Below are 22,067 nucleotides of genomic sequence, written 5' to 3' on the forward strand. Positions count from 1 at the left end.
CTATTATTAACGAGCCCACCAAGAGCCTCCCGAGTTGCACCTAATGTGCCCTGCGCAGTGTCTGTTGTCCATTCCCCATGTCTGGGAACAAGGTGAACCAGAGATGGAGATGGAGCAAAGGTACGGTAACTGAAACAGGTTCATGGGAGGCTGAGCTTGGAGCTGGTTTATGGGAGCATGATAAGCAGCTGTCATCCCAGCACAAGTCCAGGAGAGACTAGGAGGCTTATATCCGCCCAGGAAGCTCCTCCCATTCCAGCTCAACTGCTGGATCTCAGTGCACACCTGGTTCTTCTCTGGCTCCCTCCCCTTCCTGACTAGACTGCTCCCCACCTATAGCGAAGCACCAGGCGATAACTCATCTGCCAGCTTTGGATTTCTTTTGGCCCAAACACCACCGCAGCCCCTGTATATGTGTGCATGTGTGCTCTATAGGCGAAGACAGAGTCTGTGCCAGAGGCAAGCATTTGTCTGGGGGTCATGGGGGCAGGCAAATTGTTTTCGGGGCTAGTAACTAGAGAGCTTGACTGTGACAGCATTTTCTTCAGGATCCTCAGTAGTGTTGGGGGGGTCTTCACAGTCCCCCTCCTCTTCCCGGGATGAGTTCCTCCAAGAGTCCTTGTTGGATTGGACTCTTATCATTTGGTTTCTGAAAACCTCAGTAGGAAGGTACTAGAAACTGTGTGAAAGTTTGTCCTAGATAACATTGGTCCTAGATATGAAGCACATGATGCAATTTGTTGCAAAGCTTCCAAGACTTAAGAAGAAAGGAATCCACTTGTTGAATCGCACCAAAGTCCAGCAGTTTATCTTCAACAATGGCGATCCAGTTGTCCCTGGGAGATTCTCAAACAGTGCATGACTGAGATAACTATTACCAGTGTTTGCAGTGGTGCCTTTTAATCAGAGAAATAGTGTCTATCTAACAAAGTTTTTCCATGCGCCTAAAGACTTCCACTTGCACCCCCTCCTAAAACTTGCTCTGAAAGGATGGGGAAACCCCAAAACAGATTTGTGAAGTGCAGAAGGAGCAAGAAAACAAGGAAGGGAAGTTCTGTTTATTTATTTATATTCTGCCCTTCATCCGAGGATCACAGGGATAAACTTGTTGCTCAAGTGGACTGCCCTTGCAGGACTGGGATGACCTTGTTGGATACAACTCAGAATTTCTGAACTAAATAAAGGTTCTATTTTTAGCAACAATGGCCATTAAGATACTTACCCACCTGGCTAATTTTTTTTTTAAGTCCCTATAAGCTAGTGGCCACTAAATATATCTCACACCACAGAATATGATAGCTAATGACTGCATGAAGAACTAACTCATTTGGTTTGTTCTGACCAAACAGTTGAGACACCCTGAATTCTAGAAGGGCATCCAGAATCCAGAGCAAAACGAACACATTACAACCCTATATCAAGTTGTTAAGATCCCAGATTAATGTGGGTTACATTTTTTAATATCTGTTGGGAGCCGCCCAAAGTGGCTGGGGAAACCCAGCCAGATGGGTGGGTTATAAATAATAAATTATTATTATTATTACATTAGGGTCTAGAATGGAGAGATTGGGAAAAGGGCAAAGTTCCTGCACCTTCGAAGTTGTATCAAAAAGGGAATTTTAGAAGGTGCAGAAGGTGCATCTTGCAGGACTATTGAAAGTGCTGAAGTCCTGTCCTCTTTATTTCCTGCCCCCCAATCTGGGATATAAATATCATTATCCTCTCTTATTATTTTTAAGAAGGAGACAGTAAAGCAGAAAAGGAACTGCAAACATATTGTGGAATGGAAAACAAGCACCATTAATTTGCTTTTTAAAAAAAGTGGGTCCCAGGTCTGAAAAGTCTGAAGGCTACTGTTTTATTGTGAGACTGAGAATTCCACACTAAGAAGTGGATTATGTGACAAGCTGACCAAGATTTGCAGGTGTCCTTTAATCTGGAGCATCTACTGCTGGACTGCTGGACAACAGTGGCCACACTTTGGCACACTGTCTCAACAACCTCAGCAGCAGAATCAGCATTCCTGTGTATCATTTTCTAAACCACTTTCCTCCGGCGAGCAAGCTACGACAGCTCGCTAGGTGACAGTGTTCAAGTAGCCAAGGTCAAGCTGTGGGTGGAGCTCCTCTGTTTTTACCTCCTGCCTACGATGTTGAACAACCCAACATGAACCCCTCTGGCTGTACAACAGCTGCCAAGTTTATTAAGCTAACACACGAGATCCACGTAACATCTCCCCACACCCCTCCAGAGTCAAAGTTTGTGTTTGACATACTTTTCTTTAATCTTACTTCTTTAAATTTTACGTGTGTGTGTGTGTGTGTTTGAGAGTGTGTAAATACACACACGTACACACACAAAAGCTTTCACTGGTATCAAGGTACACTTAAGACCTTTTGTACTCAGGCATCCGCATGCATGGAAAAAAGTCTTTCTTCAGTCTTTGTGTAATGATTAATTAACAGCAAAAGATACAGTTAAGCTGAAGCAGGCTTCTGCTGGTTTCCTGGTTTGGCTCCAACTCTGAGGGGGCCCTTGGCAAACTGTCTCTGTCTCCTGCGTTGGAGGGACCAACACTTACCTGGCAGTGTTGGTGGGCGGCAGCAGTGCTACAGTGATCTCCAAGCTGCTCAGCAACAAAATGAAGCTGAACGTTCAAGGACAGATAAAAGAAAGAACTTCTTCACCCAGTGCGTTGTTAAACTATGGGACTTGCTTGCACAGGAAGAAGTGATGGCCGCCAACTCAGAATCATAGAACAGAGTTGGAAGGGACCACGAGGGTCATATCAGCCAACCCCATGCAATGTAGGAATCTTTTGCCCAACGTGGGGGTCAAACCCATGACCCTGAGATTTAAGAGTCTCATGCTCTACCGAATGAGCTATCTAAAAGAGGATCGGACAAGTTCATGGAGGACAAGGCTATCAATGGCTATGTTCTACCTCCACAGTCAGAGGCATTGTACCTCTGAATACCAATTGCTAGGAATTGCAGGAGGGCAGAGTGCTGTTGGACTTATGTCCAGTTTGCAGGCTTCCCAAAGGTGTCAGGTTGGCCATTGTCAAAATAAAAAAATTCCTTCCAGTAGCACCTTAAAGACCAACTAAGTTAGTTCTTGGTATGAGCTTTCGTGTGCATGCACACTTCTTCAGATACACTGAAACAGAAGTTGCCAGATCCTTCTATATAGTGAGAAGGTGGGGAGGGGTATTACTCAGAAGGGTGGTGGGAATGGGTGATTGGCAGATAGCTGAGATGAGCCTGTTGACACTCTTAATGACTGCAATAGGTCTTACAGGAAAAGGCAAGGGGTGAGAAGGTGAAAAATGGCTTAGTCATGTATAATGAGATAAGAATCCAATGTCTCTGTTCAGACCAGGTCTTTCCATGGTTTTAAGTTTGGTAATGAGTTGCAATTCAGGTTGGCCATTGTGAGAACAAGATGCCAGATAAGAAGGGTCATTGGCCTGTTCCAGTAGGCTCATCTTAAGCTCTGCTTTTTAAAATTTCCCAGTGTCCCAGAACAATGCGACATCAGAGGTACTGTAGGAAAGTGAAGTGCTGGATGACCTGTCCAGGTCTTTAGCACAGTGCTGGGCCTTGCCAGGGTTTTGAGCCCCCAGAAGCCTCCCAGGGAAGTCACACACTTGTCCTGGCTTTTATATATATCGTATAGCAGCCTATTTTGGTGCTCTCAGCTAGACTGGCCAGTATCCTTTGAGGCTTCACAGTCATAGCATGCTGACACGCCCAATCAGAGCCCATGCCGGGGAACAAAGGAGATGTCATTCTCACCCAGAATTACTATGCTCCCCTCAGCACCATCTCACTAGACAGGCGCAAGGAAAGCACGTGAATATTGGAGGTGATCACGGAATAGCATGATACTGAGAGCTTATTTCAGGACTGAACATAGGTTGGGAAGGTTGTCCAGAATGCCATGGAATGCCATGCAGAGAAGAAGCCCTTGCATGAGCGGAAGTGAATTTTGCCCTCCAGATTCCAGCCTATGTCTACAAGCCCTGATCTTTGCTTGGTTTCTTGTGGAATTCATGCATGGGGAAAACGAAGTTCTACCTTTGGTCTTAAGCAATAGGTTCTGGGCAGGGTCAGCTTATCTGTACTAATTAACCTGATGTAGACATGTCAGCTATTTAGCCCATCAAATCCTTGCTCAGAACAGAAATAGCTCCTAGAAAAGACTGCTATGGAATTTGATCAAGGATAACAGGTCAGCCATCCATCCTTTCCTCTTCTAGACTAGGGATGAATGTTCTCCTTTGGTTTTGTAAGAGCTAATCTGCACTTTACAAGAGGACATCTCACACGTAAGAACAAGTCAAACAATGTGGAAAATTACACAGAGCATTTGGAGGGAGAGACAACACAAGGAAGGGGTCTGCAGAATACTACAGTTCTGTCAATGTTGTCAGAGCCAGCTTGACCCCAAGGCATCCACCCCACCAAAAATTTATGTGGGTCAGTAAAATGTCATAGCAAATAGCCGCAAGACCCCAAGTTGTCATAATACTCCCTCTTATTCCTAGGATAGCTATAATCAACAGCAACAAGGGAACATCTTGTATCTCAAAGGAATGGTGGGTGGAGATAAAAAGACGTCAATAACAAGGAAGAATGGAATGGCAGTTTCTTATGGTGGAACAAAACAGTACAAAGGGCCTGGTACTGCTCGATAATGCCTTGCCACTTTCTCTCCCCCCCCCCACTACCTGGATGGGGATAGGTAAAAGGTAAAAGGTAAAAGGTAAAGCACCCCTGGACGGTTAAGTCCAGTCAAAGGTAACTATGGGGTTGCGGCGCTCATCTCGCTTTCAGGCAGAGGGAGATGGCATTTGTCCACAGACAGATTTCTGGGTGTTGTGGCCAGCATGACTAAACCGCTTCTGGCGCAACGGAACACCGTGACCGAAGCCAGAGTGCACGGAAATGCTATTTACCTTCCCGCCACAGTGGTACCTATTTATCTACTTGCACTGGTGTGCTTTCGAACTGCTAGGTTTGTAAGAGCTGGGACAGAGCAATGGGAGCTCACCCCATCACAAGGATTCGAACCGCTAACCTTCCAATCAGCAAGCCCAAAAGGCTCAGTGGTTTAGACAACAGTGCCACCCGTGTCCCGATTTGGATGGGGATAGCCTGGCTTCCACTGGCTTTGCTGTGTAACCTGGGATTGAACCTGGGACCTTCTGCATCCTACCAATGCGATACAGCTCTTCTCCCTTCTGTTATAAATGACCTTTTCTTGAAAATATGAATGCTACAAAACCTATCTACGAAGGCTTGTGAGAAAAGGAAGAGCAGGATAAAATTGCAGGTTTTATTGTTACCGAGCAAACTAATTCCGCTAAGCGAGGATAATGTAAATGGCAAGAGTAATGTTGTACTGACTAATGTATTGAATTGTAGTGCTGTCCTTCCTGGATGTTGTTGGGTTGGTTTTTCTTTTCTCTACCTCCGCCCCAACAGTTATTTATTGTCCAAGCGCGAGGAGAACTTTAATTTTCAGTGAACATTAAACCACAGTGCAGCTCAAACCTAAGGAATATTGGGGGGGGGGGGGCGCGGCGGCCACTTTAACTTTCAGAATCCCAGAAAAATGATTGATTCCCTTCCCCCTTTAAAACCCAGCAACTTCATTAGAACAACAGTTGGAAAAAAATTCAGAATATCCCTAGATACCCACCTTCCTTGTTGACAATGATCGAAGCCGCTCCAGTAGCAGCATCCTCTGTTTGGCCCACAAATTCTAGAATAAAATAAAATAAATAAGACATAATGTTTTAGCACAGTACTTATGGCAATTTTTAAAAAAGAATGGAAAAAATGCCATTAGGAAAAGTGAAAACTAGAATAAATCCACTGGGGTGTGTGGGGTTGTGTAAACAATGGTACCTTGGGTTAAGAACTTAATTCGTTCCGGAGGTCTATTCTTAACCTGAAACTGTTCTTAACCTGAAACACCACTTTAGCTAATGGGGCCTCCTGTTGCCGCTGTGCCGCCACTGCACAATTTCTGTTCTCATCCTGAAGCAAAGTTCTTAACCCAAAGTCCTATTTCTGGGTTAGCAGAGTCTGTAATGTAACCTGAAGCGTATGTAACCCGAGGTACTACTCTGTGTAACCCGAGGTACTACATACACACACACACACACGCGCGCACACACACACACACACACACATATATATATATACAGTGGTGCCTCGCAAGACGAAATTAATTCGTTCCGCGAGTTTTGTCGTCTTGCGATTTTTTTCGTCTTGCGAAGCACGGTGTCGGGAAAGTTTTGGAAAAGCTTCAAAAATCACCAAAGTCTTTAAAAACCTCAAAAAAGGCTAACACACCGCGTTCTATGAGTTGCTCCTCGAAGTCAAGTCGCAACTGTGTTAACGGTGTTAAGAAAAAGGAAACAAACTTGCAAGACATTTCCGTCTTGCAAAGCAAGCCCATAACGAAAATCGTCTTGCGAAGCAGCTCAAAAAACAAAAAACCCTTTCGTCTAGCGAGTTTTTTGTCTTGCGAGGCATTCGTCTTGCGAAGTACCACTGTATATATATATAGAAATGCAGCAATACCAGAGGGTGAGGAGAACCTCACATGTGCTAAAATAAAATCACAAGACAATAAAAACAAACTCAGATTAATTAACTGCAGTTAATTCTCTGTTTCAGCAAAAGCGGGCTTTTAATACAGACTTTACTGGAAGCTGCAATGTACTGTTAATTCATGTACACATGGCAGAATAAACATTTATATGACTTCTGCACACGATGATGTCCACAGTTGTACATTTCCCCAATCTTGAACATACTGTCAAGCAACTACATTGGGTCACTTAGAATTATAATATTATGAAGATGTTCTTTTTCTTTATCCACTTTGTTTGAGTTTCATGCGCACAGTTTTACAAACTTCCTATGCCTCTGCTGGCCTGCTTTGCTGAGTAGAGGAAGAGGACTTTGGATAGAAATTATTAGTGCGGTGTTGATGTGAATATAGCCTCTGCGTCTTTCCAAAGCAGATTTCCCCTTTGGACCTCATAAACAACTACAAAAGAGACCACACAGGTGGCTCTTTTTCCTTGTGTGTAGCATCCAGCTCAATACTTAGAAATGCCACCTAGCTAGCTTTCAAATGCTGTTAATATTTCATTGTAACTATTATAATGGCTGTTGATTTAGTTCCAGATTAAAATCTCAACTAATGATGGATTCAGAGGACAGTTTTGTCTCATTACTATAATTTATCCCTCCGTCTTGGGGAAAAGACTTTAGCTCAGGTATACAGCAAGTACTTTGCACTTGCATCAAACCGTGGCATCTTAAAGTAGGATTCTGAAAAGTCCTTGTCTGAAATCTTGCAGAGCTGCTAACATTCAATGTAGTAGACAATGCTGAACTATTATTATTATTAATTTCATTTATGAATCACCTCCCATAAAGCATCTTGAAAAATCTTACAATACAATATAAAACATTTGTATTATCTGTTTTTTGCAGATAAAGTCGCTCTGATTCCGGAAGAGGTAGACTCCACCGTGGGAGCAGGGCCGGGGCGGGAGAGTGCTAGAGTCCTGTCTAGTCAAATTGCGTGGGATCAATTCCAATCTGTTACCTCCGAGGATGTGGACAGGCTGCTTGGACGAGTGAAACCAAACACCTGTCTCCTTGATCCTTGCCCATCCTGGCTTATAAAAGCTAGCCGGGAAGGGCTGGGCGATGGGCTTCGTGGGGTGGTGAATGCTTCCCTCCGTGAGGGAGCCTTCCCAGACCCGCTGAAAGAGGCGGTTATTAAACCGCTTCTTAAAAAACCATCTTTAGATGCGGCCATGATGGCCAACTATTGCCCGGTCTCAAATCTTCCATTCTTGGGCAAGGTAATTGAGCGAGTGGTTGCTGAACAACTCCAGGCATGCCTGGAAGAAGTGGACCATTTGGATCCCTTGCAGTTGGGATTCAGGCCTCATCATGGGACTCAAACTGCCTTGATCGCGCTGGTCGATGATCTCCAGCGGGCTAGGGACAAAGGTGAGAGCTGTTTCCTAGTTCTGCTGGATCTCAAAGCAGCTTTTGACACCATCGACCATAACATCCTTCTGGTCCGTCTAGAGGGGCTGGGAGCTGGGGGCACTGTTATACGGTGGTTCTACTCCTTTCTCCTGGGCCGTGTCCAGAAAGTGGTGGTGGGGGATGAGTGTTCAGACCCCTGGGCTCTCACTTGTGGGGTGCCTCAGGGTTCCGTCCTCTTCCCCATGCTTTTTAATATCTATATGAAGCCGCTGGGAGTTTGGGCTGGGTGTTCATCAGTATGCGGATGATACCCAGCTCTACCTCTCTTTTAAATCAGAACCAGTGAAGGCGGTGAAGGTCCTGTGTGAGTGTCTGGAGGTGGTTGGAGGATGGATGGCGGCTAACAGATTGAGGTTGAATCCTGACAGTTGAATCCTGAAGTACTGTTTCGGGGGGACAGGAGGTAGGCAGGTGTGGAGGGCTTCCTGGACCTGAATGGGGTAACTGAGCCCCTGAAGGACCAGGTGCGCAGCCTGGGAGTCATTTTGAACTCACAGCTGTCCATGGAGGCACAGGTCAATTCTGGGTCCAGGGCAGCTGCTTATCAGCCCCATCTGGTATGCAGGCTGAGACCCTACCTGCCCGCGGACTGTCTCGCCAGAGTGGTGCATGCTCTAGTTATCTCCCGCTTGGACTACTGCAATGTGCTCTATGCTGGGCTACCTTTGAAGGTGACCCGGAAACTACAACTAATCCAGAATGCGGCAGCTAGACTGGTGACTGGGAGCAGCTGCCGAGACCACATAACACCGGTATGGAAGACCTACATTGGCTCCCAGTACGTTTCCGAGCACAATTCAAAAGTGTTGGAGCTGACCTATAAAGCCCTAAATGGCCTCGGTCCAGAATACCTGAAGGAGCGTCTCCACCCCCATCATTCAGCCCAGACACTGAGGTCCAGTGCTGAGGGCCTTCTTGCGGTTCCCTCGCAGCGAGAAGCCAAGTTACAGGAAACCAGGCCGAGGGACTTCTTCGTAGTGGCACCCGCCCTGTGGAACGCCTTCCCACCAGATGTCAAAGAGAAAAACTACAACCAGACTTTTAGAAAACATCTGAAGGCAGCCCTGTTTAGGGAAGCTTTTAATGTTTAATAGACTATTGTATTTTAATATTCTGTTGGAAGCTGCACAGAGTGTTCTGGGGAAACCCAGCCAGGTGTGCAGGGTATAAATAAATTATCATCATCATCATCATCATCATCATTATACAACTACATATAAAGACAATTAAAACACTATTATTATTACTTGCCGCCCATCTGACTGGGTTGCCCCAGACACTCTGTGCAGCTTAAAGGTAAAGGGACCCCTGACCATTAGGTCCAGTCATGGCCGACTCTGGGGTTGCGGTGCTCATCTCGCTTTATTGGCCAAGCGTACAGCTTCCAGGACATGTGGCCAGCATGACTAAGCCGCTTCTGGCGAACCAGAGCAGCACACGGAAACACCATTTACCTTCCCGCTGGAGCAGTACCTATTTATCTACGTGCACTTTGACGTGCTTTCGAACTGATAGGTTGCCAGGAGCTGGGACCAAACAACGGGAGCTCACCCCGTCGCGGAACCGCCAACCTTACATTTAGGCAACTGTAATGGGCTTTGTGTGGGGCTCCCCTTAAGGCTATTCTGAACATAGCAGCTGCTGCTGAAGACTGTTGCCTGGGTGGTGGGTGGTGCCCCTTACCAGGTACATGTCACACCTGGGCTATGGGACCTGCACTTGCTAACTATCAGTCGCCAAACCAGTTTGAAGGTGTTGTTTAGGGCTTTCTGCGCAAGTAACAACTCTGGACCAGGTTATCTGAAAGCCAGACTTCCCCTGCATTGCCAGGGTCAGGGCATTAGGATGAACAAACGGAATCCAATTAGCCATGTCACACTGTAACGATTTTCACCGGTGGCCTAGTTGTGGAAGAACCACTCTGCTGAAAAAGGAGAGGTCCCATCTGTATTGGCATTCGGCCAGCTTTTTAAGACATACCTGTTTAAGCAGGCCTTCCCCTTGATCTCTTGACACGACTCTCCTGCTTCAATTACAGTGCTGTTTTATTGGGTATTTTAATTACGGATATTTATATTTTAATGCTTGTGTAATTGGTTTGCATACTTGTAAACTGCTTGGAAGCCTGCCCATTCATTTCCATGGGTCTAATCCAGTAGCCTCTGGCTGGCCTGTGCTCATCAGGATGACTATAGGACAGGATGTGGGGATGGAGAAGTCAGGGGAGCTCTAGCTTGGCAGCGGCTCTGCAGGTGGGCATACACCTGCAGGCTGCCACTGCCAACCCAGAGCTTTCCTGACCTTGCTACTGTCTCACCAGCCTTGGGAGGATGCCACTGCTGCCCCCACCCCCATACCGCTGATGGTCTGTGATTTACTTGGGTGCAACATAGTTAAAATATGAAACATTTACCTGTGGGAATCCCATTTTTCTTAAAGTTTTCAAGATAATCATTGCCAAAGGAATCCTTCCCAACCTACACAGCAAAAGTGAAAAAACATTAGATCTCTTACATTTAGTTGATGTTATGCAACTATATATTGCACATGTGTCACAGCCTTGTATTCCAAATGCAAATATTCTATATCAACAAGGGGGGAAAGATACACGCTCTTCTTGTGTATCTTGATTTACTGAGGCTGTAGTTTCAGCAAATTTTAACATTAAAGCATTCTGCACTCCTGTTTTGTAAGACCATTTCAAATACATGAGGTGGGATTTAACTAAGTTGTTCCGTGAGCATAACAATTCAAACAAGTGGGGGACTTCCTCCACCCCTTAAATCCACTCTGGAGGTTTGGGGGAAGCTCCAAAGAGGTTTAAGGGGTGCATGGGGTGGGAGGAGGGGGTGGAAACATCTTAGTGTGGGAATGAATCTTGTTCCCCATGCACATACCATATGTTGAATTCCACCCAGAAAGTTTAATAGGCATATTATTTTGCTGTATTGCTGCAACTCATATTTAGGATTCTACAATGTCCCACTTGGGATTTCTTTCACCGTATAAAGTGATTGCAAAATAATGTAGTGTAAGGTCTCTCTGGGAGAAGAGTATTTTAAAAATGCAAAAATAGGATATCCATAAAACAAGCTCCACAAAACCAGATTTTTAAGCAAATGTTTAGCACCATGGGTTGAAAGTGATTTCAAAAGCATATAGCAAGACAAAGCATTTTAGAAGATGCTATTAAGATGCCATTAAAGAATATCACTGTTCCTAAGGGAGAACATAGACATCAGGGACATTTTGGTAAAGATGGACTGTTGTGGTCACGGACCAGAGAGGAATTAGACAAATAAACATGTCAAGTGGTTCTTGAAACTGAGCAGGAGCGATTTGTGGTTTCAAGATTCCCAGTCGGTCCTTGATTCCTATGCTAACATTTTAACAGAGCTGACATTAGCTATGCTTCCCAAGAGTGTTCTGTGTGGTTCAATGCATCACGGTAGTGCAGAATGCAGCATAAAACCATCTAAGATTTTTTAAATTTTTCTTTTTGCTTCAAGCCACTGATTTCAGGAATAAAAAAAAATGGTACTAATTTCATAGAATTGTAGAGTTGGAAGGGACTGGATCCAAGGACAGGTCTTTGGGAAGAATATACCTTCTATTTGGGGGTCATTTCTTTCTTATGCCTCTTCCTTCAAGCATTTGATAACAAAAGCAAGACTCTTTGAATGGGAAGATAATTGGTTTTGCAATGATATGGCGCCCTCCTGATTTTTGGGCTGCCCCTCCCACCAGCCTAGTATCCAATTTTTCAGCATGATGTTGTTGGCTAAGATTGGCCTACAGAATCAAAATAATCTGTTAATCTATAAATTAATTATATTGGGATGGGCAGGAGTATTGGCAAGCATTTATTATTGCACTATGCCCTTTTAAAATGTGGGGTTTGGGGGCAGGGTTATTGGGTTGTTGTTTTTATTTTGATTATGTATTTTGTGTTTGGTTTGGGTTGTTTTTTTCTGTGAACCGCCCTGAGACCTCCAGGTATAGGGCGGTGTATAAATTCAATTAACAACAACAACAACTATCTGTTCTGCATAACTAAATTCTATGGTCAACTTTTTAAAGAAGCATATTTCTTATTTTTATTGCACTGGAATCTCAACTTTGTTATCAAAAATTAAAAATCTAGTAAGATCAATTTGGGGTGAGGGGGGGATTAAATCATAGTTTAGGATGTCATAATTCAGCTTCCAAATTCATTGTTGTCATAGATGCACTCACACCGTTATGTAACGAAAACAGCAATGCTGTTTCAGAGGATTGTTTCCCACATCAGTCCTGCAAGCATCACAGATGCAGTTGGCAGTGACCTACGATTTGAAAGCTTTTTTACATTCCATACTTAGCAAACCCAACCCTTTGCTAACAAAGCACAACTGAGGTTCAGAGGCGACTTTCATTCTTAAAGTGCTGCAAAGGAACAAAACTGAAGCTCAGCCAGATAAAATGGAGATGCTGGGGGTGGATGGTCTGTTAAAGGTGGGTGTAGGGCCACACTCCTTAGGAGAGCCGATCAATTTGGCTTTGCTTCTTTAAGTTGATGTGTCTGTCTATGGCCAGGAGTTATTGTCACCAGTTGGGAGAACGCTTTCTGGAAGGGCTGAACCATTGTCCAGCCTGATATGGCTATCTCTTGCCTTGACTAATGACATACATGGGCTTGCCCTTGAAGACATTTTTGGAAACATCAGCTGGTCCAGGATGCAGCAATACAGGGTTGGTTGGTTGGTTGGTTTTCACTAGTCCATTACAGCATTATTAGAAGTCCAAGGTGCAGGTTTCAGCCTTCAAAAGAGGAGTGGAGCGCTTGCGTCCGAATGTTAAGACTACAGCTCTCATCATCCCTGATCATTGGACATGCTGTCTGGGACTGATGGTCAGGACTGATGGGAGTTGGGCTGATTCCAATGACATTTGGAAAATAGGAATATAAGAACATAGGAAACTGTTTTATTCCAAGTCAGACCATAGGCTCATCTAGCTCAGCATTGTTGACAATGACTGATTTTATGTATTTGATATGATTTTATGTATTTGATATTTTATGTGAACCGCCCTGAGACCTTCGGGTGTAGGGCGGCATAGAAATTAAATAAATAATAAAATAAAAATAGTAACTGGCAGCAGCACTCCAGAAAGTCAGCCAGGGGGTCTCTCCCAGCCCTACCTGGCGATGCTAGGAAGTGAACTTGGGACCTTCTGTATGCTATATCCACTGAGCTACAGCCTATTCCCATCTCAAATGGTCTGCATCTGGGAAACCTTAAAGACTATCCACTCCTATATCTCCCTTGAGCAGAGCTATAAACAGTGCCACTAGCATCTCAAGTACTCCTACTCTCAAATACTGCTACTACAAAACAGTGTCAGGGACTGGAGGAATGGTGGAGACCGCCTCTGCCTCCTGAACCTTCCAGAGAAGAGGAAGACAGTATAGATTTACAACAGTGGTTTGAGGAAAGTCACAACTCAGAGATAGAGGAAGGGCAGAGTTGGGAAATAACAGGAGAGGAGGAGGGGAAAACAGAAGGAGCAGCTGGCTGTCACGTTATCACTAGAAAGCAATCCAGACCCCACTTCTCCCAGAACCAAGTGAGCATTGAAAATATGAGAGCAAAGGGCTCGTTGGCAAATGTCCCTAAGCGGCCACCATAAAGTGGGTGGTGCTGTTGACGATTGAGGAGAGAAGGGGGATGGGGATTAGTCGGAGCAATGCCATTACTCTAAGAGGCACCATTTCTAAGCCTCTCTGTGAATATTGAATAAAAGACATTGGTAAGAACTCTCCCTGTTTTGTCTATTCCTGGCAGCCTACTGGGGGGGGGGGAGTCGTATTCCCTGAAGCCTGACAAACAGAGCTTTTTGCAGTGGGGATACCCATTGTATCAAGTTCCCTCCTGAGGAAAATATGCCCCACTTGCCCCACTGTGGTTTTTAAGAAAAGGAATAAAGACTATGCTTTCTAACCAGGCTTCTGAGGAGCTAGCTTAAGGTGCACTGCTAGAAAGTTGACTTGAACCCTCCGTTCTTCATTTGTTTTTCACTGTTGCTTTTTAAAAATACACTTACGACCGTATGTCTATTTGGGGCAGGTGTGAACCCAGAAGATGCTTACCATGCATATCATGGAGGTTTTCGCCCCAAGTCGAGCAGCTTGGACACACTGGTTGGCACCTTTCCCTCCAAATCCAGAGAAAAACCTGTGACCGTGTATGGTTTCTCCAGCTTTTGGCAGGCGTGTGGTAAGGCTGGCAGTTAAAGAAAGAAATATAATATGGGGTTTGAGTGAATTAACAACTGAAATCATAAGAATTACAAACCTCATACTAATTGGGCATATACATAATGTAATAGGGGAATCAAAGCTATTGGGATACATCCAAAAGTACTTACAATAGTAATCCAGTACAGTGGTACCTCTGGATACAGACGCTTCAGGTTACAGACACTTCAGGTTACAGACTCCACTAACCCAGAAATAGTACCTCGGGTTAAGAACTTTGCTTCAGGATGAGAACAGAAATCGTGCTCTGGCGGTGCGGCAGCAGCAGTGGGAGACCCCATTAGCTAAAGTGGTGCTTCAGGTTAAGAACAGTTTCAGGTTAAGAACGGACCTCCGGAACGAATTAAGTACTTAACCCGAGGTACCACTGTATAGGTAAATGCAGTCTCTTTCACTATAAGCCTCTCCATTCAAATCTTCTCCACCACTATAACTATCGCGAAGAAAAACAGGCCTCACAACAGATGCATTGAACTTTGTTGTTAACAGATATGTCACAGCAGAAGGTGGTACCAAGAACCACAAGGTCCAAAATAAAGCTTTGAAGTTCCCGGGTCAACAGCTTTGCATAGGGCTAGGGAAGCTGGTGCTCCCCCACTGTTGCTGGATTACCATTTTCATCACCCTTGGTCATTGGGAGTCGGAAGCCAACATTTGGAGGGCCACAATATCCCCACCCATGGCTTAATAGAAGAGGATGAGACAGTTACCTTTGCTAATGATTACATATGCTATAAAAAAATTAAAACCTAACTAGTTTTTTTTTTTTTTTACAAAAAATGCAATTGCACAATTATGCCAGGAATCTGATGAAAACCACTCAGCAAATTCTATGTAATTCTCTCTCTCTCTCTCTCTCTCTCTCTCTCTCTCTCACACACACACACACACACACATAGCAATCATCAGAAAGAACAATTCTTCCTCAAACACATTTCCACCTTGCATATTAAACATACTCCCAAACACTCATCTATACGCAGTTATGGAAGGTTCACTTTTACCGATACAGCTATTAATAAAATAGAAGTATTGTTAAAATGTAATGCTATTATCTTGTCACAGATTTCTGCAATGAGAAGCAATTATTAGATTTTGCTTTTCATCAGACTAGCTTAAAAGGCATTTCAGACCGCTGCTTTGAATTGACAATGATGAGTAATCTGTACGATTAAGGAAGCATCGGAATTCTACACTTACTAACATTGCCACAAAACTGCATAATAGACCAAAAGCACACATACGCAGAAACAGCTAACGTTACAAACTAAACCCAAACAACTTTGTTAGGATGTTCACAATTGTTGCCTACAACATTTTCTATGTTAATTCATAACTGACATAAACATTCAGGCTGCCACCTTACACAGACTTATCAAGGAATAATTCCCATTGTGCTCAGTGGGAATTATTTCTGATGTAAGCATGGTTAGAATTACATACACTGCAAGCAAAATGGATATGTGCACACCACTGAAATAGTCTACAGATGAGTTAACATAATTTCCATTCCACTGTATACAGCACACTCTGTAATGTAATCAGAATTAAATTAAATCGACTCTTTCCCCAATTTTCTTCCCAGTTTAATTGTGCATGTTACCAATTAATCTTGACCTTTGTTAATATAATAGCTATTTTGCACTACCTCTTCTCTTTCTGGCACCATGTCACTGCTGATGGTGCTTTGAGACACAGCCTCTCTGAAAGGTTCTTCTTGAGGGACTGATGGAATGATAGACAGGAATGCATTCTGCTTATATCAGGGATCCCCCACTGTATCAGGGATCAACCATAAAAGAAAAGAACACATCCCCAAACAACCAACTCCCCCTACAAAAGTCTTTAAAAAAGAAAAGAAACTGACAGGTATCCATAGGTATCAGGGTGTCTAAGGGTGCCATATTGGGGACTCCCAGTCTCTGTGGTCACCTGGTGAGTGAGCTGCCATCTTTCAATTTCAGAAATTTGATACGATATATGTTGCACACCACCCAGGAACCTGACTTGGTGAAGGGTAGGTGGCACAAAAATATTTCCCCCTCTTATACCTGCTTTTCCTCATACAGATCCCAGAGCTGCTAACATTTGTAAAATTCAACATAAACAAGTTAAAACACATATCACACTCAGTTAATCCAACAGGGCTCCTCTCACTATGCTCTAAAAACCCGCAGAAATAGTTAGGTCACCAGCTGCTACCTGGATGGATATAAAGAAGAGGACAGCTGTATCTATACTGGGCAGGAGTTAAAAAAAACGAGGTGCTGCCACTGAGAAGACCCTGCTACTCACTCCAGCTCATACTCATGAGGGTACCACAAGCCAGGCCTCCCCATAGATCTCAAAACTCAGGTAGGTTTTTACTGGGGAACAGAAAAGGTCCCACGTAAGTATTTTTTCAAACATTAACATAGAGATGGATTGAGATCATTTGTATTCAGTGGTCAGAATTTACTGCCTTGCCAAAGACTATCAGAAATCCCACAGTACAACTGAATTCATTCTCAACTATAGCCTCTCTTCATCGGTCCTTACTTATGTAACATCATGAGAGAATTGTGGATGCAAAGCAAAATCCCCTGGAAAAATCTGATATGACCGCCTTCCCCCATCCTATTTTTGTTTCATTCAGGAAAGTGGAGCAGTGACTCATTTATTTGTAGCACTGTTCATTCAGCAATTAACACATACAGGAATAAAAACTGATACAAAGAGTGAAACCCTACTACCTACGGCTGGGGAAGACCATCCAGATAAGGGGTCTGAGAGCAACTGCCATAGCTGCTGCTACCACAGAGCAACATGTTAAATTGTGCACTGGGGCTGAGCTCAACAACCTGTCACTTTACTCTGCAATTTTAAGCATGTCTGTTCAATAGGACTTCCTCCCCTGCACATATGTATAGAAAGTATACAGAAGCATATTAAATAAAAGGAATTTAAAGAGAAATCTTCAACGGTGAGTGATCTGCTTATAAACCTTGGTGTACTGGGTTTGTCACACATCAAGAGTTTTGAGCAGAAGTCTTAAATGCATTGCTTTGAAGAAAATACTTAATAACCAAGGAAACGGGCAAAAGAACTGGCAAGTAGGCATGCTAAATGCCACATAGCAGAAGATGTTTACACAGGACTTTGTTCCTGGCAACAAAAAATGTTATAAGGGTGTTGACAACACAGCACAATGTTCAGTTTGTGAATATCTTAAAATATGGTGAGATGGAGTGAAAACTTTGCAGGGATCCAAAGCACGTCTCTCAACCTCCAAAGTCCAAGTAAGTTTGAAAAAACCCACCAAATAAGGGAGAGAGGGAGGAAGTCAGACTTACTCATGGTCCTGTAATTTGTAAAAAATTATCTCCTATCAAGAAGGTCTAATGCATTTGAAGGAGTCCCTGCCTATAGTCCTAGCCTACAGTGGTGTAGGTAAGGGACTCTCCAATCATCACAGGATGTCCCTGAAGTCTTGCCACTGGTTCCTCACAACTTTGGTTATGACAATCAGAGTGAGGGCTTGCTTGGGACAAATACTCAGTAGTCAGGTTGCTAACAGAAGAGCCTGGCTCAACATATTGTCTATGAAGATTCTTATTTTTGCAAGTCTTGTTGATTTCACCTTTGGACTGAGCTGTAAGAATGAACAGAGTCCATATAATACAAGATCTGGGGCAAATTGGCTCCTGTGTGAGTTGAGTTTCACATTCCCATGGAGGATTCATGTAGGATGATCAGGCAAGGAGATAGATCACTGGGAGAAATGCCCTTCTTCTGCCACTACTACAAAGGCTCAGCATGGCTGCATCTCAGCAATGTGGGCAACTGAGCACACTTGTGACAGGGCATGAGAAGTTAGCCTCTCACAGCTTGTACATAAGAGATGAAAAGGGCAGGACAAGGATGTCAGCCATACTTTAGCTTTGACAACAGGATTTTTACAAGTTCCTTCCTTTCCCAGATTCCTTGGAAGCTGGTGCCACTTATATTATCCGTTCGGAGTTCAAGACTTACAAATTCAATTTATGTCCAGATAATGGGTGCTGATGGCAAAGAAGAAACTGCATCATCAGAATTCTACCACCCAGAAGTGATCGCATTATTTCTTGCCCTCTTAACCCTCATCAGGATTAAATATTAGCCATGTCTGCAGCCACGGCCTGATTTCTGCAGTCTGGCACACAGCACTCATTTTTAGCACTAGACTGACAACTGATGCCAACGTGATGCCACGCACCACTTCTCATGTCACTTTCTACCAGTCGTGGGAAACCCTCTGCTCACAGTGTTACACATGATCATCCTTAAAATTCTTAAACAAGTCTCATTCTTTTTCAAAGCTATTAATCCTCTGCTTTTCTTGTGTATCCCTTAAATTCCACCTAATTTTACTTACAGTTGCAAATTCCCATAGTTTAGTGAACCACTCTTTTAGAGGAATTTCCTTTCCCCCTATATTTTACATGCAGCATCCTAGCTGCTAACACCATATAAAAGACATCCTGCTAATATTAAACATGATTTCTTGAAATAAATGTTTTGCTTCTAGGAAGTCCACCAACAGTGGATAACATCCACTCTGCCTGTTCAACACTTCCAAGAGTTACTGTTACCAGTATCACATATACTCTTTTAAGAGAGTTGAATATCACCTAGTTTATAACTTGAGTTTTCTATTAATGATATCAATACAATTCATATTGTTCATATATTTCCCCATATCCTCTAGAACCCCCTCTCCTATCATTGCTTCCCATGTTCAAGTGTAATCCTATTTTCTGTCTTCTCTCTTACTCAGTATAATTTGGTAAATTTCAAACAGCATATTTCTTGGTTTCTCTCAAATTAATCCTTCAACAGTATTTAACTCTCTCAGTTCCACTCTGTATCTGAACTCTCTCTTATTTGAAGATATTCAAATACTAGCGGCCTTATTATCACTCAAAATTTCCTTAACCCTGCTCAGGGGCCTGACCTGATTACTGTTAAAATTCCACTGGAATGATTCCATTTTTGTTAAACTGTTGCTAAAATAGCTGCATCCAGTGGAGATTTTAAGGAACAGAAACAGTTTTTAAATTTACCATCCCCACACACTTTCCATAGTGCTACTAATCCCTTTTTCTAATTTTTATCTTATTTTTCTGTGCACAAGAACACATTTGGTGCAATTCCAGCAGAATAGTTTTCCAAATTGTTTATACAGTATAGCCTTCTTCTATTTCATAACAACTTTTAACCGATCCATTTCATGGGCTGCTTCTGTAGCAGTAGACACACTAAGCTTTACTCAAAGGAGATCTATTGAAATGAATGGACCCAAGTTAGTCATATCCATTAATTTCAGTGGGTCTACTCTGAGTATGATTAACATTGCCTATAAACCAAAATACGTAATTTAAAGGAGGATATATCCATAGATGTCAGGAGGAACAGATCTGTAGTCCATAAATTTGTTAATCCAGCATACCTGAATCTCAAATATCTTTGACTGGAATGGAACAAAGCCAGTTGACACAGTTTTGCAATCATACTATCTAATATCAAAAGGTTACAGATCTCTGGTAAACATATTTCTTAAACGCACATGATAGAAAGGTTAAGGCCACAATCATATGCACACTAACCTGGAAGTAAACTCTACTGAATGCAGAGGGGCTAACTTCTAAGTTTCATGTAATAATAAGGGCTAAAGCTAGTTATTTCATTGCATGTTTCTTTGGAGTTGGCTAAAGGGACAAAAACAATGTCATGTGACAGGCAAACTGAAATGCTCCCAACTGATGCATAGCAATAGAAATTTCTCCGGGAATTTCAGTGCACAAACTGTAGTCATCAGACTGCAATTCATATGTGTTCTTTCCACCCAGGCACAGAAGACGCTTTCGAGTTGCTGATTTTATTTCATTTTAAACATAACTGTTTTCCTTCTAAGATCAAACAACGCCAATTCGCTTATTCCATTACCCATGCTAAGGCCCCAAAGAATTAAGCAATGGTTTCCAAGCCCCATGTGGGCTATAATGCCATGGAGCTTGGTAAAGGCAAGCCTTATCTCACAATCCATAATTTTTAATTGCCAGTACTCAGAGGAATGCTTAAATCTTCCACTGATGGCATCACAGTCTACTGCCATGGAAATAGTTAGCACTACAAACAGCGACCTCACCTCTATGGAAAACAGAGAAGACTGTGTAAAGTGGAAATGACAGCTGGGATAAATCAGCCTTCAAATATAATAAACATTTAAAGTAGCCTGCTTAAACATACACACAGACGAACACACACCAACAGTTCATACTAGCCTAGGGATCACTGCAGGACACACAAGTTTCTAGAAATATCCATGTGTCCTTACACACTCCTGTGCTGTTTCTATCTGCAGGATCTGCACCATCTGAGAATTTATTATTCATCCTCTCAGGGCTGGCCAACATCTCTAATCTCAGTCCTCGCTCCTCAGTTGTTACTATCCTGCATCCAGCCGATCTTTACTGGGATTGTGGTTCTGCGTACCAAAGTTTAAGAAGGCTGCCAACAAACTGGAGCATGTCCAGAGGAGCGTAACAAAGATGACAAGGGTCCTAGAGGACAAGACGTATGAAGAAAGTTGTGGGGGACACACAACAGACGAGACCATTTAGAGGTGACACAACAGCCATCTTCAAATATCACATGGATGGAGCAAATTTGTTTTCTGTTGCTCTACAGGGCAGTACATGAACCAATAGCCCCAAAATACAATAAAGGGGATTTTGATTAGACTTCAGGAAGTATGTGTTCATGGTATGAGCTGCTTGGGGAAGAAATGGATTGCCTTGAAAGTTATAGAGCAGGGATCAGCAACCTTTTTCAGCCATGGGCCAGTCCACCATCCCTCAGACCATGTGGTGGGCCGGATTATTTTTTTTTGGGGGGGGGGGGATGAATGAATTCCTATGCCCCACAAATAACCCAGATATGCTTTTTAAATAAAAGCACACATTCTACCCATGTAAATACACCAGGCAGGCCTCACAAATAACCCAGAGATGCATTTTAAATAAAAGGACACATTCTACTCATGTAAAAACATGCTGATTTCTGGACCGTCTGCGGTCCGGACTGAGAAGGAAATCTGGTTGGATCTGGCCCCAGGCCTTAGTTTGCCTACTGTCAGGGAACTGACATCGGAAGGAAGGGAGGTGGAAGGGCTCACACAGGTTGGGAGAGACTCAGCAGCTGAAGAGGGAACCAGCAGGGGGAGAGGAGGTGAGCCGAGGGAGGTGGAAGGGCTCACACAGGTTGGGAGAGACTCAGCAGCTGAAGAGGGAACCAGCAGGGGGAGAGGAGGTGAGCCGAGGGGAAGTGAGCAGGAGGGATGGCTCAGAGACACTTCCAGCGAAAACAGTGGGGAGGTTTCAGGACCTCCTGTAGGGACACCCACTCCTCGCCGGAAACTGCCACGTCGTGAGTCCAGGAGACGCGTTTCCGTTAAGGAGCTTCTATGCTGGAAGCGCTTCCGCAGACAGCCACTGTCAGACTCTACGAGTGATTAGAGCAGACATGTTTGAGGAGCTCTGTCACACACAGAGGTTTGTGGAGCCGCACAAACTCTGAGGGAGCACGATTTTACGCACAAGCAGCTAATCATCCCATCACAGCAGTCTGACAGTCTCTGTACGCTGCCTGTGCAGGAGAAA

The 22,067-nt window shown here is 43.6% G+C and overlaps 1 protein-coding gene across 4 annotated transcripts in view; it reads right to left on the reverse strand.

The window, feature by feature from the left end:
* RBKS (ribokinase) overlaps positions 1–22,067 on the reverse strand; it is a 70,891-nt gene that overhangs the window by 36,213 nt on the left and 12,611 nt on the right. For 3 of the 4 annotated variants that reach the window (XM_083497212.1, XM_083497214.1, XM_083497213.1), the window contains exons 2-4: positions 14,221–14,353; positions 10,504–10,567; positions 5,707–5,769 (exon numbers count right to left, since the gene is read on the reverse strand). In XM_083497212.1, coding sequence (XP_083353338.1) covers positions 5,707–5,769; positions 10,504–10,567; positions 14,221–14,353 — 260 coding nt within the window. Of the gene's footprint in view, positions 1–5,706; positions 5,770–10,503; positions 10,568–14,220; positions 14,354–14,498; positions 14,769–22,067 lie in introns of those variants that run through there. The other variant, XM_083497215.1, reaches the window with a different exon arrangement.

The sequence above is a fragment of the Podarcis liolepis genome (assembly GCF_965112155.1).
Source record: "Podarcis liolepis genome assembly, chromosome: 3".
Taxonomy (NCBI): Eukaryota; Metazoa; Chordata; class Lepidosauria; order Squamata; family Lacertidae; genus Podarcis; species Podarcis liolepis.